Source organism: Argentina silus (assembly GCF_951799395.1).
Source record: "Argentina silus genome assembly, chromosome: 7".
Taxonomy (NCBI): Eukaryota; Metazoa; Chordata; class Actinopteri; order Argentiniformes; family Argentinidae; genus Argentina; species Argentina silus.
In genome coordinates, this window is record NC_139661.1 from 12,303,217 (window position 1) to 12,316,347 (window position 13,131).

General features: G+C 48.4%; 3 protein-coding genes across 3 annotated transcripts; all 3 read left to right on the plus strand.

Annotated features, from left to right (window-relative positions):
* Positions 1-4,129: 4,129 nt before the first annotated feature.
* Positions 4,130-6,011, plus strand: plpp7a (phospholipid phosphatase 7a (inactive); the record flags this gene model as incomplete). Its single annotated transcript, XM_083673568.1, has 2 exons — positions 4,130-4,601; positions 5,623-6,011. The coding sequence occupies 2 exons, from the start codon at positions 4,130-4,132 to the stop codon at positions 6,009-6,011; spliced, it is 861 nt and encodes a 286-aa protein (XP_083529694.1).
* A 3,516-nt stretch (positions 6,012-9,527) lies between these two features.
* On the plus strand, positions 9,528-11,806 carry edf1 (endothelial differentiation-related factor 1). The gene is made up of 5 exons (XM_083673570.1): positions 9,528-9,743; positions 10,025-10,076; positions 10,350-10,510; positions 10,855-10,948; positions 11,245-11,806. The coding sequence occupies exons 1-5, from the start codon at positions 9,666-9,668 to the stop codon at positions 11,304-11,306; spliced, it is 447 nt and encodes a 148-aa protein (XP_083529696.1). The 5' UTR covers positions 9,528-9,665; the 3' UTR covers positions 11,307-11,806.
* Positions 11,807-11,880: 74 nt separating this feature from the next.
* Positions 11,881-13,118, plus strand: brd3os (BRD3 opposite strand). The gene has a single exon (XM_083673571.1). It carries the CDS (start codon positions 12,347-12,349, stop codon positions 12,614-12,616), a length of 270 nt encoding a protein of 89 aa, XP_083529697.1. The 5' UTR covers positions 11,881-12,346; the 3' UTR covers positions 12,617-13,118.
* The last annotated feature ends 13 nt before the right edge of the window (positions 13,119-13,131 follow it).

Sequence of the window (13,131 nt, forward strand, 5' to 3'; positions counted from 1 at the left end):
GGGTCAGACTCACCTGGTGTTTCAGGGTCAGACTCACCTGGTGTTTCAGCAGCAGGGTCAGACTCACCTGGTGTTTCAGCAGCAGGGTCAGACTCAGGTGTAGTTCCCCCAGGGTCGTCCTCAGCTTGGTCAGGTCTGTGCCTCTGGTTCTGCAGGTCTTCAGCATCTCCTCTGGGTCCCAGGTGTGTGGAATGCCTCCCCCTCCTCCTCTCTCTTCCCCTCCTCCTCCTCCTCCCCCTCCCCCTGACTCCCCCTCCCCCTCCATCTCTGTGTGATCCTGGACCAGAACTCCCAGTGAAGCCAGTCTCCTCCGTGCCTCAGACAGTCTCTCTGAGAACACACACACACACACACACATACACACACACACACACACACACACACACACACACACACACACACACACACACACACACCCCGGTTAGATAGTAGCAAAGGTGAGACACAGGTGGTGTTTTACCTGAGTAGAGGTGTTTTACCTGAGTAGAGGTATTTTACCTGAGTAGAGGTGTTTTACCTGAGTAAAGGTATTTTACCTGAGTAGAAGTGGGTCACCTTGTGCAGCTCTCTGTCACACCTGTGGAAGAACACCTGCTCTGCAGACCTGAGGCCCCGGCCACTCCTGCTGCTCCCCTCTGAGTTCAACAGAGACTTCAGGCTCTGAAGCAGCAGCATCACAGACTACATTCAGGACTAACAAACCAACACTTCACTGGACAGTATTTAGACACTGCTTATGTTAAAACGCCACTGTAACAACTCTGTTTACTCTGTTAACAACTCAATTATTTGAGCAACTCACACACATACACACACACACACACACACACACACACAGAATAATGTATCTGGTCATGAAATGTGTCTCACCTGGTAGCAGAGATAGTGTTTCCTCCACTGTGGCCTGGTGTGATGAGCCAGGTGCTCTGAGAAGGACATGACGTGTTGAAGAGGTTAACAGGGTGGTGGTGGTGTGTGTGTGTGTGTGTGTGTGTGTGTGTGTGTGTGTGTGTGTGTGTTTGTGTGTGAGGGTGAAAGAGGAGAGAGGGTGAATGTGTGTCTGAAGATGAGGATTAGAGAGGGTGTGTGTCTGTATGTGTGTGTGTGTGTGTGTGTGTGTGTGTCTGTGTGTGTGTGTGTGTGTGTGTGTGTGTGTGTGTGTGTGTGTGTGTGTGTGTGTGTGTGTGTGTGTGTGTGTGTGTGTCAAACTGTCTCCACTTATGATGACACACCTCATGAGTGTGTGTGAAAGAGAGAGAGGGGGGGGGGGCGGAGGAGGGTGGAGAGCAGGGCACAATAGCTGTCACACTGTAGGGGCACAGAGAATTAGTGACCTCATCATTTATTCAACGCGTCATATCAACATTATAATCAACCCAGAGAATGACCTGCAGGACTGCAGAGACGGAGCACCTGGAGAAAGGGTTCCTCTGCTGTTCCTCTGCTGTTCCTCAGCTGTTCCTCTGGCAGAAGCCTTTGAAGAGTCTGGGTTACACAGGGAGATCTACATGGAACCCAAAACGGTTCTACAAAGAACCTAAAATGATTCTTTAAAGGGTGTGAGTGTGTGTGTGTGTGTGTGTGTGTGTGTGTGTGTGTGTGTGTGTGTGTGTGTGTGTGTGTGTGTGTGTATGTGTGAGCATGCATGCGTGTGTGTGTGTGTGTGTGTGTGTGTGTGTGTGTGTGTGTGTGTGTGTGTGTACTGTATACTGTGTAACTAAATAGAAGGATTAGGAGTTCAGCATTAATAGACATACAGTGTATTCAACAACCAATAACAACACAAACAATACAGCTAAATTCATCATTCAGTAACATTTAGAATGTATTCCCCTCATAGTTTTAACCACCAACAAAGGAATCATCGTGTGTGTGCGTGTATGTGTGTGTGCATGTATGTGCATGTGTGTGTTTGTGTGTGTGCGTTTGGTGTGTGTGTGTGTGTGTGTGTGTGTGTGTGTGTGTGTGTGTGTGTGTGTGTGTGTGTGTGTGTGTGTGTGTGTGTGATACAGTACTGCAGGCTGGCTGGTTCTGGGAGAGGTAGGAGAACAACTGGGACAGTGCAGAAGACTATAAATAAACGATATGTTTAAATCAGGCCATGCAGCGCTTGTTGATATGGTTGGTCATGTGACTTAGAATCTGTGCATCTTATAGACTCACAACTGTTCAGCAACCAACTCTCCACAGGTTGGGAAGAGTCAAAACTCTCCAATGAAGAGTAAAAACTCCTAGGGATTGGGAAGAGTCAAACTCTCCTAGGGGCGTTGGGAAGAGTCAAACTCTCCTAGGGGGGGTGGGAAGAGTCAAACTCTCCTAGGGGGGTTGGGAAGAGTCAGCATGAAACTACTCAGCCTCTCTTTAGGAGGGTCACTATTTGGCAGGGATGACCACAACAACCACTACAACCTCCCAGAAGAGGTCAGTATTCGGCAGGGGTCACCATCACAGCCTCCCAATAGAGGTCAGGAGAGAGAGAGAGAGAGAGAGAGAGAGAGAGAGAGAGAGAGAGTGTTTCAACCAAACCACAGGAATTGAGTTACTTACTCTCCCTCAGTCCCATGCTTGGACCCCTTGATGAGGGGGTGAGGCTGTGGGCTTGGAGTTGATAGAGGAGCGTATTTGTGTGTGTGTTTGTGTGTGTGTGTGTGTGTGTGTGTGTGTGTGTATATATGTGTGTGTGAGGGTCCATAGAGGAGTGTATTTGGAGAACTGTGATATCAGGGAAACTCTTTGATCTGTGCCTTACACTCTGGATGTATCCATGGCAACGAGAACCTACACTAAACACAGCAGGCCCAGCATGCTCTGAGTTGGAGAGAGCACAGCGCTCAAATTAATTTATTAATTTTAGTTTCGTTTATTTATCCATTATTTATTCAGGGTAAACCCTTTGAGACCAAGTTCTCTTTTCCAGGGGTGATTACAAAAATATATACACATCACTGTTATTTACATCAAGATCATAAAATAAATAAACGGTGTAATTCTCACCGTTGGCTGCCTCTGTCTGTCTGTCACCTGTCTGTCTGTCTGTCTGTCTGTCTGTCTGTCTGTCTGTCTGTCTGTCTGTCTGTCTGTCTGTCTGTCTGTCTGTCTGTCTGTCTGTCTGTCTGTCTGTCTGTCTACACCGGGACTTCCTCCCTCCCTCTGTCTGTCACATGTCCACTCGGGACATGCAGTCTTAGTGACTCTCTTTCTCAACACAGGAACATACAATAGTCTATGAAATGTGAGACCACAGGCTGGATAAAGGTGTTAGGCCACATTGTGTTAGGCCACATCGTGCTAGGCCACATCGTGCTAGGCCACACCGTGCTAGGCCACATCATGTTAGGCCACATCGTGTTAGGCCACATCGTGCTAGATCTGTGGATGTTCCAGAGGAGTTTGTTATGTAAGAGAGGATGTTGCAATGTCAGTATGAGTAACCCGATAACTACACTCTAACACAAAAGGTGCTAGTTTGAACCAAAAAGGGTTCTTCATTTGTCCCTGTAGGGGAACCCTTTCAAGAACCCATGTTGGTGCCATAGAACACTTTCCACAGAGAGTTCTAAATGGAACCCAAACATCTATCGGCTATGCGCACCTGGACATAACAGTCAATAATTATCACTAGAATGACTGCATTCAAACTTCAAACAGGAGTCACCTATCTCTCACAAATCTACTCATTTATGTTTATCAACGTGTCTTAGTGAATATTCTGACACACTGACGAACTGTCAATCAAATAGGCTTGGAGGGTGTGCGTAAAAACTGTTGCTGCACGCCTGCGTCTTCAGCGCGTCAAATAACGCAATCTATACCGCATCAGCTGTGGGGAACATGTTGTTATTGAACATGTGTCGAATGTATTTCCCAATCGTAATTGGCAGTCTTTGATTGGCTGATGTAGCTGTCAGTCATCCATGCAGTAAAGCTGAGAGCGGGTCCACGTGCAGGCACCGAGAAGCGGGCCAGGAGATCTATTTATAACTGGTTAGAGTTTCTCCGCTCGACAAAGTCTCACTGCAGAGAGCTCCATACCGTCATCGGACTGTACCGAGACAACCGTGCCGCCTCTCCATGGTCGCGAGGCTCTAGTCAGGCTCACGGACGTGATATCAACCGAACAAAACCGAACATGCCAGCGAACCGGAGCCGCTCGAGGACGAGAGACGCCCTGAACCGACCGGAGTTCATGTCCCTGAACCAACCTCTTCGGACCGGCGCGGAAGCCCGGGGGAGCGCGCGGCGGCCCGGTTCCCTGAGGCACCAGCAGAGCCAGCCGCCGCAGCCCGAGGGCGCGCAGCAGGAGACCGGGGAGGGCAGCAAGGAGTGGCGGGAGTCCGTTAAACTACCAGAGGAAGACTGTATGCAGCTGAACCCGTCGTTGAAAGGCATCGCCAAGAGCTCGCTGCTCGCCATCGACATCTGCATGTCCAAGCGGCTCGGCGTCTGCGCCTACTCCTCTTCCTCCTGGGGGAGCATGCGTTCCATCATTAAACTGTTCTCGCTCACCGGGAACGCCATCCCGTGGGTGTGCGGCACGGTCATCTGTCTCACGAGGAGCAACACGTTGGCGGGGCAGGAGGTGCTGGTGAATCTGCTGCTCGGTAAGTCGGTAAAGTGACAGATATTGATCCGACAAGCGACGAAACGCGTCTAGGGTTGACACCGGGTCCCTACGGGGGTCTGTCTGTCGGATTCCGTGTCCGGTTCGTCCGCCAGCCCCGGGGGTTATTAATAGTCCGTTCTCGGTCCCGGGGGGATAGAGTTACTACGGCAGCCAAGCGGGAGGGGAGCTGTTTGTGACAGAAGGCTGCTTGTGTCTCCGTCTCCTCCAGTCACACGGCTCTCTTGTCTGACAGAATCATTTATTATCATCATTGTGAGAAATAAATAATATTTTCTTTGTACATGACATAACTGCACAGTGCAGTACGACTATTGCCACCGTATGTTATTGGTTTTTATTAGTACTTTTTTACCACTCTTTCTCACTCCACACACACTCCACACACATACTCCACACACACACTCCACACACATACTCCACACACACACACTCCACACATGGATACATGGATACTATCACATACTACTCCTCACCCCACTATTGTTTCTCTTGCTGCCTCTACCTTATGTTATTGCTTTTATTATTATGATGACTTCATTGTTGCATTGTTGAGGAGCTAGGCTGCCCAAAGCATTTCATTCCACCATCTACGGCTGGATTTTGTGTTTATGATAAATAAAATGATTTAATGTGCTGCTCTGATAGCGTGTGTAGTAAAGATGCGTTTCTAGAGACGCATTAACAGCAAGTGGGTTCTACAGGTTTGTGGGTCAGCTGACGGGGGAATAGAGAGAATAGAAGTTCTGTTCAGTCTGTCAGTGAGGAGACTCAGTGGGTTCTGAGAGGGTTCTGTTTGACTGGCAGGACCATGTGACCAACACCTCTCAGCTCTCCACGACACACCCCAGTAACACCAGATCTGATTGGTCTAGGCTACATACCTATCATCTATCCTCTGATGTTTTCTGTTAATCCTCGGTGCTAACACCTTGTTTCCCTCCCTCTCTCCCCCATCCCTCCTCCCTCTCTTCCTCCCCCCCCCCCCCCCCCCTCCTCAGCCCTGCTCCTGGACCTGATGACGGTGGCGGGGGTCCAGAAGCTGGTGAAGCGTAAGGGTCCGTGGGAGATGGCGCCCGGGTTCTTCGACTACGTGGCAATGGACCTGTACTCGTTCCCCGCAGCCCACGCCAGCCGAGCCGCTATGGTGTCCCAGTTCCTGCTGTCCCACCTGGTGCTGGCAGTGCCCCTGCGGATCCTGCTGATGCTCTGGGCCCTCCTGGCCGGGACCTCCCGCATCCTGCTGGGACGCCACCACCTGTCTGATGTGGGTTGCGGCTTTGCCCTGGGATACCTCCACTTCAGCCTGGTGGAGATGGTCTGGTTGTCCTCCTCCACCTGCCAGACGCTGCTCTCCATCGGCACGCTCAGCTGGATGCCCCTCTACTGACACTGGCAGCAGCCGGCCGCAGGGTTTGAACCTGGGTCTCCTAAGACTGCGCGCCATTAAGACTGTGTTAGCTCGCTGAGCTCAAGCCCGCTAGGCATAGGCGTAGGTCAGGGAGCTAAGGCACATCTTCAGGTCTCAGATGAGGTGACTCCTCGAGCTGAGTCCCTGGTCCCCTGCTACCCCCCCCCCCCCCCCGGCCTGCTACCTAGTCCCTGGTCCCCTGCTACCTAGTCTCTGGTCCCCTGCTCCCCCCCAGGCCTGCTACCTCGTCCCTGGTCCCCTGCTACACCCCCAAGCCTGTCCCCCGCAGCCCTGAAACCCCCCCCCCCCCCCTCCAGGTCCCTGGTCCCCCCCAGCACTGGTACTCCCCCCCCCCAGTCCCTGGTCCCCCCAGCCCTGGTACCCCCAACCCCCCCCTCCCCCCCTTCCCGGTCCCTGGTTCCCCCCATCCCTCCCCCTCTTCTCAGACTTGGCTCCCTCTAGAGGTCTGGAGGTGGAATGTTACTCACATTTACCCTTACTGGAGATAAATAAAGTAATTTTTACACTCAAAAAATAATGTTTTCTCCAGTGTAAGACCAGTATGCAAACACAACAAGAAACAGGCAGCCTTGAGATTTTTCTCAGAAGCCTTTCTGACTACACTATTTTATACTATGTTTTTAATGTTGTCAGCATAAGTGGCGATGGTTTTTGTATTGATACTAAACAACATATTTGTAACACTCTCATTCTCTGAGCTTGAATGTGTTGGCATGTGTCCATAGATAATCCGTTGGACTAAAACAATCATAAAATATCAGGGATTTTTGCGAAAGGCACACCTACTTTTACATGGCTGACTGTCAGATATCAGATCCACTGCAGTCAGAACTGTCTGTCCTCTCTCTGCTGCCTCCACCTTAAACTGACATCCTTCTAAGACTCTAATCCTAACCCTGTGTTTACAGGTCTCTGGACCGTCTCACATCCTTTCTCAAACTCTTTATATTAAGTTTCACTTTGTAGGTTTTGCCTTATTTGTGTTATTGTGCCAGATGTAAGGTCGCTTCCCTGATTATTTAGAACCCAACACCTCTATGCAGTAATGTCAGGGACTTCCTGTCAGCTAGCATACCCTGACACTGCTGTTGTGTCAGACTGTGTGACGGCTGTCTCAGGTAAACAAACAAACAAACAGGACAATATTCTATATTTTCTGTCCTTTAAAGAGTCATTGTTTTGGAGTCATATTGTGTTGAGGTAGTTCGATTTCAGAATTCAAATGATGTTCGATTTGACATAGAGAAAGAGCCACCAGAGGACCTCCACTCTGGAGAGGTTTTCATGTGTTACACAAATAGTAGGAGACATCACATGACTGAGGGTGAATGATACAGCCCTACAGGCTCAGGCCAGTCGAGTCACATTGCAAAAGAGACCCTTGAGAAATGCAATGCTATCGCTCACATTGTTTTACTGTACGATCTTGAACAGTACATGCATGCATAATATGCAGAGATATATTAATCTCATTAATCACAAATACATTCTCAGTCCCTTAACAGGTTGGGTATGGGCTGTTTCTACACCGCTATGCAGTGGATTTTCTATGTGTGTATTCATGAGAGACTGCATCGCCGAGAAAGTGTTACATGTCTGGGACGCTGCCTCCTGCCCTCTACACCGGCCAACCACTCTGGGCTCATCATCGCTCACGTGCCTGAAATTCAACCAAACGCAACGCACATGTGTAAATCCAACTTTTGTATTCAGTCTGATTCCTGATTATAGTCTCATCCTGTGAAATGAGTGTCAGTGTTGGCAGGTTTGGTTTACATCCAACAGTCCAGCAGGGTTTGTAAATTAACTGAATTATTTTCTGAATTATCTATATATAATATGTATATGTAATTTAATTTAATATGAATTTCTGCCCCACATTCTATATTTGTATATGTGTGTGTGTGTGTGTGAGAGAGAGAGAGAGAAAAGGAGGTAGAGAGAGACAGACAGAGAGAGAGAGAGAGAGTCTTATTCTTATTTTAACATCTCATTTAGGAAACTCTTGTGCCAAATGATTCAGTGTTTATTTGGGAGCATGGAGGAGCATGCTCCGCTGCATTAGTAAGAGAGCGCTACCTTCCTGAGTCCTGCGTGTGCATGCCCTACCAGACAGATGACTACCTGCATACCTACGTCCAGCTAGCCAATAAAAAGATATTTTCCAAACTCATCTCAAGTTCAAGTTCAAGTTCAACTTCTGTTTATTTGTCATGACATTGAATACAAGAACACAACGCAACCAAACGCCTTGCAGAACAACAACTATAGAATATCAGAAAGACAATAAGCTAATAAAACAATTGTTTACAACAATCTTGAAACAAGTCATAAAAACAATAATAATAATATAAATGAATGTAGCAGCAAGAATTATTATTAGCAGCAATTATTATTAGCAATTATTAGCAGCATTGTGAATGGTGAGTGTAAAGTGCAGATCTACTCTAGTCTTTATGATTCTGTCTGTCTGTGCCAGTCTCAGGACATCACATGCAACCTTAGACAGGCTAAATGTGTTGCTTTCAAAATGTCATCCCCTTCATGTCTCCCTCCTCCTCCCCCCCTCCCCCTCCTCTATGTCTCCCTCTTCCTCCTCCTCCTCCTCCTCCTCCCTCCTCTCCCTGATCTCTCTAACCCTACCCTGTGATGCTGAGTCCTCTGTCAGAGGAGGTCAGTCTGTGGTGAGAATCAGAGGAGGTGACTGAGTGAAGGTGACGAGTGTCACGGTGCCAAGGTTGTTGTGGCTCTCCTGACTGGCTGCTCACACACACATACACACACACACACACACTCACTCACTCACACGTACACACTCACACGTACACAGGCATGCACGTGCACGCACACACTCACACGCACACGCGCGCGCACACACACACGCATGCACGCACGCGCGCACACACACACACGTCTGGTCTGCTGAGAGCAGCTGTCTCTGTCAGTCCCTCCCACCCCCTCCTTCCTCCCTTCCTTCCCTCCTCCCTGCCCCCTATCCATGGTGATCAGGTAACATCACTGGAGCACATGCAGTCTGAGTCAGCAGTCTATAAATACAACCTGCAGGGCTACGGACCAGGCTGCACCTTTCCTCTCCTCTCCTCTTCTCCTCCTCTCCTCTCTCCTCCCCTCTCTCCTCTCCCCTCCCCTCTCCTCTTCTCCCCTCCCCTCTCCTCTCCTCTCCTCTCCCCTAGACTTGCCTTTCCTTTCCTCTCCTCTCTGCTCATCGCCTTCTCCTTTCCTCTCCCCTCCCTTCTCCTCTAAAGCTGATCAGATTCCGGGGTGGTGTTTAGGCCTATGACCGAGGAACACAGACACCCCATGGGTTATTACAATAAACCTGCCCTCTCAACTGCTGCCCACAGATGAAACCATCCTGGTCTGGTTTTGGTTGACTGACGTGCGTCCCATCCCAACAAATAATGTCGGGCGACGCTGCTCAGCGGAATACGGTACATTTCCAAACCACGTTGCGCAGTACGCCAGCTAGCCAGAACTTGTCACATTGTTTCTCGTCGCGTTGAGCTAAGAGATACAGCACGCCTTATATCCGTGTCTCAAACAGCACGTTTACTGTTTTATATATTACTCAGAGCCAGGTAAACAGGTAACATGGCAGAGAGTGACTGGGACACGGTGACCGTGCTGAGAAAGAAGGGACCCACTGCTGCGCAGTCGAAGTCCAAACAGGTTAGCATTTATAGCTAACCAGCTAACTCAATCTCTGCTAACACAGACTGGGATATTGGGTGAATTGGGTTCACTAGCTAGCTTTCTATTCCACTATTATACTGGAGTTGTTCAACTGAAAACTGGTCTTAGATAGCTGTCTGTTTCAGGCCTGTTTTCCTGATAAATAGGCAGTCTAGTGCTCCTATAAACTTCCCTAGCTTAGCACGCAGGTGGTGGTGTGTTTGTGTGTTGTTATTGTGAGTACCCTGAACTACAATACGGTTTCTTTGTTTGTTCAGGCTGTTGCAGCTGCTCAAAGACGCGGAGAAGAACTTGAAACATCTAAGAAATGTAAGAATAGGATTCCCGTCATTATATGAGATGTTTCTACGTTGAAAGATGATTATGTAGCCCCCCTCCTGTCTTGGGAGGGTCGAGCTAGCTACAGTCAATGGCCAGTTCCTGAGGCGTGATGACGACACAGCGCCTGACTGACAGCTCCATGATGACGTTGATATTAAACAACTATGCAACTTCCCAAGGGATCTGGAAATGTATTAAATGGGAGATGCACACACACTCTCTCTAACACCCCCCCCCCCCCCCTCTCTCTCTCTCTCTCAGGGGCGGCTGGGCAGAACAAGCAGCATGTGATCACTAAGAACACGGCCAAGCTGGACCGAGAGACGGAGGAGCTGCAGCACGTCAGAGTCCCACTGGAGGTCGGCAAGGTGATCCAACAGGGCCGCCAGAACCAGGGCCTGACGCAGAAAGACCTGGCCACCGTGAGTACTATACTATACTACTATCCTACTGTACTACTACACTACTATAGTACTATAGTACTACCCTACTGTACTACTACACTACTGTACTACTGTACTGCTATACTACTACACTATTATACTACTACTCTACTGTACTACTACCCTACGTATGACTACACTACCAGACCTGTCACTATGACTACACTACTAAGACCTGTCACTATGACTACACTACTATACTGTATAGTTGTAATAGGACTATGGTGATATGAGTTGGAGTGTGTCTAAAGGCTGTGTGTTTAGTGAGTTTCTTAGTTACTTACAGACTGTGTGTGTGTGTTTTCTTTATTTCGTATTTACAGAAAATCAACGAAAAGCCCCAGATAATTGCAGACTACGAGTGTGGGAAGGCCATCCCTAACAACCAGGTCATGGGCAAGATCGAGAGAGCTATCGGTGAGTCTGACTGGTCCTGGCAGTGCTTCAGTAAAGCCAAAGCCCAAAGCTCAGGGGGGTTTAATGATCACATGTGTTCTGGTGTTTAAAATGGGAGCATTGTGGCCTGGGGTGGTCCAGTGGTCTAGCACATATGCCCATGTCGACATGGGTTAGAATCCGGTCCATTCCCTGTCCTCCTTATTTCCTGTTTTCTCTACTGTCTCTGTCCAATAAAAATTGAACAAACACCAGAGTGGGACTACCACACTCCAGAAAAACACCTGTTTCTCTGATGTGATCTGTGTTGTCCCCAGGCCTGAAGCTGCGTGGGAAGGACATTGGGAAACCCCTCGATGCTGTACCAAAGAAGAAGTGAACACAACGCCTCGAAGCAGACAATGCCACCGCCATCACCACCCCGACCGTTAACTGGAGCGCTAGCACACCTTGACCAGTCTATTTAGCTTGGGTTGCTACTGTCTCCTCCTCACTAAAGTACATGGTGTCTCTCTCTCTCCTTCTCTCTCTCCCTCTTATTGCCAAGATGATGGATATGAAGGCAGCTGGACCTGATTGAAACGAGTGATTACGTTGTGTTACTGTACTAGATAAATAAACTGGGGCTTTGATTTGCGTTTTGCTTTTTAGCAAACCACTGGCAAGGTGAGAGGGTGAATAGCACTATTTGTATTTGAGACATTAATGTTTTTAATGGACTGTGGGTTATTCACTCTCAATTTGATTAAATGTGGCAAAACAAATTGTAATATGCTGTTCTAACATATATGCAAGTCTGCTGATTTCTTGGACTGGTCTCTCCGTGATTTCAATATATGAAGTGACCAAAAGAGAATGAAAATAAAATGTGGCATTTCATTTGGAACCAGTGTGCAATGTGTCTACGATTCCACTCGGATTCATATTTCCAGGATACCGTTGCCATTGGCAGCAACAACAGCTTTATTTCCAGTGCTGGAAGTATTTCTTTCCATCTACGAAGATTTGAGCCGTTAGTTGATAAGGTCCTTAGAAAACAGCGACAGTTATATATACAAATATATATACATTTTGTTGAAATGTAGTTATTTTGAATGATAGCTCACCCAGACACTATCAATCGGACCAAATTGCTAGGCTAACTTTACCAACGACATTAGCTAGCTAGCTACCAGCACGTTTCTATGAGGAATGTTGTTCTCAGCATTTTATACGATTGGATACTGACTGGATTTGGTGTCATCGAGCTAGCCACGCAGGCTTTGTTCATAGCCAGCACCGGTGTTTCGCCTGGGGCTGAATTTTCTCAAAGAAGACAACACCTAGCCGCGGGCTAGCGAGCTACCCCACCCTGCACCGCTGTGCTGACGGCAGCAACAGGCAGCGCCAGCAACCGAGAGGTCCAGACATGAGTAGAATATGTCGGAGAGATATCCTCTAGCGGAGAAGGCCCTGTCGGAGGGTTATGCTCGGCTCAGGTTCAGGGACACGTCGCTGCTCATCTGGCAGCAGCAGCAGATGGAGCTGGAGCAGGGCCCGCCAAGCAACTACCTGAGCCGCAGCCACAGCACCTGGTACAGTCAGTACGGCAACCAGGCGGTGGTGGTGCGGGACAAGCGGACCGTGGAAGCCGCTACGAGCACCGCTGCGGACACCGGTGGGCGATCCAGGATATGTTCGATTATGTGATGTGACAGTGTTATATGGTACCAGATGTGATTAGAACAAATGCGCTTCAATCGCTTTAGAAACTAGTGGGCTATCATATGCAGAGTACGGTGTCTCAACAGGGTCATTGAGCAAGTTTATATCAAGTCTGATTCCTGATGGCCATGTACTGGACAACTATTGTCCTCCTGGTGTTGGGCTCTGTAAGGCTTAGCCTATGACGCATGGTTGCGTTGTCTTCAGTGCAGTATTATTGTAAATAAACAGATACAATGTGTAGTGTTCAGGCTGTTGTGTTCCAGTATTAAGCTGAAGCCTGCCAACATCATGCGATGGTGCACAGTTCTCTCTATGTTGATTTGGAGTTAGACAAACAAAATAATTGTGTCTTTATATACTCCCGAAGACTGGACTTGAGATCAAAAGATGAGTATTGTGGTAGAAGCACAGAATGCTACCTCCTCGAGGGTTTCACATCTGTTGTATCGTTTAGAAATAAAAATACTTTATGAATGTCTCCCATTTGAAGTCATGTA